The 2,657-nt window shown below is 36.9% G+C and overlaps 2 protein-coding genes across 2 annotated transcripts in view; both read left to right on the top strand.

Moving 5' to 3' along the window:
• Window positions 1-2,012, top strand: part of MAGOH (mago homolog, exon junction complex core component) — a 10,069-nt gene extending 8,057 nt beyond the window's left edge. The window contains exons 3-5 of the mRNA XM_019501280.1: window positions 511-621; window positions 941-1,023; window positions 1,759-2,012. Coding sequence (XP_019356825.1) covers window positions 511-621; window positions 941-1,023; window positions 1,759-1,858 — 294 coding nt within the window. The 3' untranslated portion in view covers window positions 1,859-2,012. The remainder of the gene's footprint in view (window positions 1-510; window positions 622-940; window positions 1,024-1,758) is intronic.
• Window positions 2,013-2,028: 16 nt separating this feature from the next.
• Window positions 2,029-2,657, top strand: part of CUNH1orf123 (chromosome unknown C1orf123 homolog) — a 27,823-nt gene continuing 27,194 nt past the window's right edge. Inside the window, exon 1 of the mRNA XM_019528303.1 lies at window positions 2,029-2,035. Within this exon, the coding sequence (XP_019383848.1) occupies window positions 2,029-2,035 (7 nt within the window). The remainder of the gene's footprint in view (window positions 2,036-2,657) is intronic.

Genomic DNA, 2,657 nt, shown 5'->3' on the forward strand with positions numbered 1-2,657 from the left:
GCTTTTCTCCCTTTGCTCTCACTTTACTTTAGGACTTAGTCTTATCTCTGTAACAGGGCCATAAGGATCACTGTGCAATTTCTCTCCGTCAAAAAGTACTGTAGCCTGTTTAAGGACATTATTCATAATTTCATTGCTTTGCCACACCCATAATTGTATTGCTTTGGGACACATTCTGATCAACATGTAATAGTGACAGCTGTGGTCTTTGACTTTGTCCATGCTGGAAAAGTCACCCAAGATGAATAAATGTTTAGTGTCAGCTATTTATCTGTGTGGGCCCAACACTACAGGAGTCCCAAACATCCAAAAACAATTTGATTTGGCAGTTGTTCTTAATAAACAGTCTTTTGGTTTTAAATTTATTTGGTTTCAGTGGTGTTGTATCCCTTAGTCCAGGGGAATGCTTATGCTTATCTGAATCTGGTGCAACACACAGTGCTTCATTAGTGCTAAAGAAAAATAATGCATGTAGCATAACGTAACGTTAATATTTTAACTTGCCTCTAGGCCTATGTGCACAAGAGTGTGATGGAGGAACTGAAGAGAATAATTGATGACAGTGAAATAACAAAAGAAGACGATGCTCTCTGGCCCCCTCCTGACAGAGTTGGTCGGCAGGTTAGTGTGCAATAGGTTCCCCACTTTGGTGTTAGTACTTCTATTATGTATGGGGGTTTTTGGTTGGTCAGAATAAATGTGTAAAATTGATTTGTAAACTAATCAAAAGTTATCATTCCTTTGAACAGATAGGTAAATAGTGATATTTTATATCTGTTCAGTATAATAGAACAGTTTACTCCAAAGGTGTTGGTGTCAAAAGTACTTGCTTTTGAAACGTAAAACCTTATTTCAGTGCTTAAAATATTCCTTTAACCAATACAATCTTCTAGCAGTTCTGCTTTTTTACTTTTTTTTCTTTTTAATGCTTATTTTCTAGGAGCTTGAAATTGTCATCGGTGATGAACACATTTCTTTTACCACATCAAAAATCGGTTCACTTATTGATGTAAACCAATCCAAGTATGTATTCTGCCTAGAATTTTTTTTCTTGTTCTACCAGAATGGTCTTGTTTCATCAGGAACGTTCTTGTAGCTGCAACAGATACCTAAATTTATTAGGAGCACTTTCATGTGTGCTGAACATTAGGCATTCACTTTTGTTTAAAACACCGTATTTTGGAGGATCTTGTTATTTTAGTGGCACGTTATCTTGTAATCTGGCATAATAAACAGCAAACCATTTTATGCCACTTCAGTGACTTAGTAATGTTTCAGGTATTTTGAAACACTACCTCTTGAACAAAAAAGCTTGAAAATTTATGAGTAACACCAAACCCCCACCCCCCAAAAACACCCAAAACCCTAAACACCTTATTTCACTGAAGTCAATAGCAAAAATTCTTTGGTTTCAATAGGATCTAGAATTTGCATCTAATTTAAACCGAAAAGACACTTAAATGGTTTAACTCCTGTTCCTAGAAATCTTAAAATAGTGTTTTTTACACTTTTGTAAGTGATAAACAAGTTGTGTATGTTTTAAAGAAAAATCTTTGTGAATTAGACTTGATGCTTAGACTGAAGGACACAATTTAATTTACTGGATTCATGAGATTAAATCCCCACATCAGATTGAATTGTGGAATTTCAAGCAGATCTCTTGGGGCAGGGGGAGGCTGTATCAGGTTCCAAGGGCACAGCTTTTAAAAACATGCAAACTAACTGGACTTTTTTTTTTCTTTTCTTCTTGTACTTCAGGGATCCAGAAGGATTAAGAGTGTTTTACTACCTGGTCCAGGACCTTAAATGTCTAGTCTTCAGTCTTATTGGATTACATTTCAAGATTAAGCCAATTTAAAAAGTATACCTTGAAATTTGTATTGTAGTATGTGCAAAACACCCTCTGTTGCTTCTGACTTCTTGGTCTGAACTTTTATGTATGTTAGAATTTTTTTACAAACTAAGTGAATGTCTTTAATAAAGATGGTCAGATCTGTATTTTTAATTTAAAAGTTGTGTGCTCATAAAATGAAGAGTATGATCTTTGAATACATTTAACCTTTGTTACTATATATCCAGGATGAGCAGCTTAGTTTCTGTAGATCAATACACTGTCTAGATTTAAAAAAGAATGATTGCCTTATTCTCTCTCTCTCTCTCTCAGCATGAGGGAGCAGTGAAAGAAATGAAGACTTATAGATCCCTGCTATTAAACTCTTGGCAGACCTCCCAAGATAATTAGTGTCCCAATCTTAAATGACATTTTAGATTATCATTTAACAATTATCAGATAGCATCACGGTTCTGAACTAGTTTCTGGTGATGGGTTCATAGAATCATAGAAGTAGGGTCAGAAGGGACCTTGTATATCTTCAAGTCCAACCCCCTGCCTGGGCAGGAGAAAAACTGGGCTCAGATGACTCCAGCCAGGTAGGCATCAAGCCTCTTCTTAAAGAGCCCCAGGGTAGGAGCCAGCACCACTTCCCTTGGAAGTTGGTTCCAGATCCTAGCTGCCCTAACTGAAGTAGTTCTTACAGATGTCTAATCTAAACCTCCTCTCCAACAACTTGTGGCTGTTATTCCTTGTTATGCCAGGGGGCGCTTGGGGAAACAAGGTCTCTCCCAAACCCTTCTGGTCCCCCCTAATGAGTTTATAG

The sequence above is a fragment of the Gavialis gangeticus genome, unplaced genomic scaffold (genome assembly GCF_001723915.1).
Source record: "Gavialis gangeticus isolate Ggan-Ray unplaced genomic scaffold, GavGan_comp1, whole genome shotgun sequence".
Classification (NCBI taxonomy): Eukaryota; Metazoa; Chordata; order Crocodylia; family Gavialidae; genus Gavialis; species Gavialis gangeticus.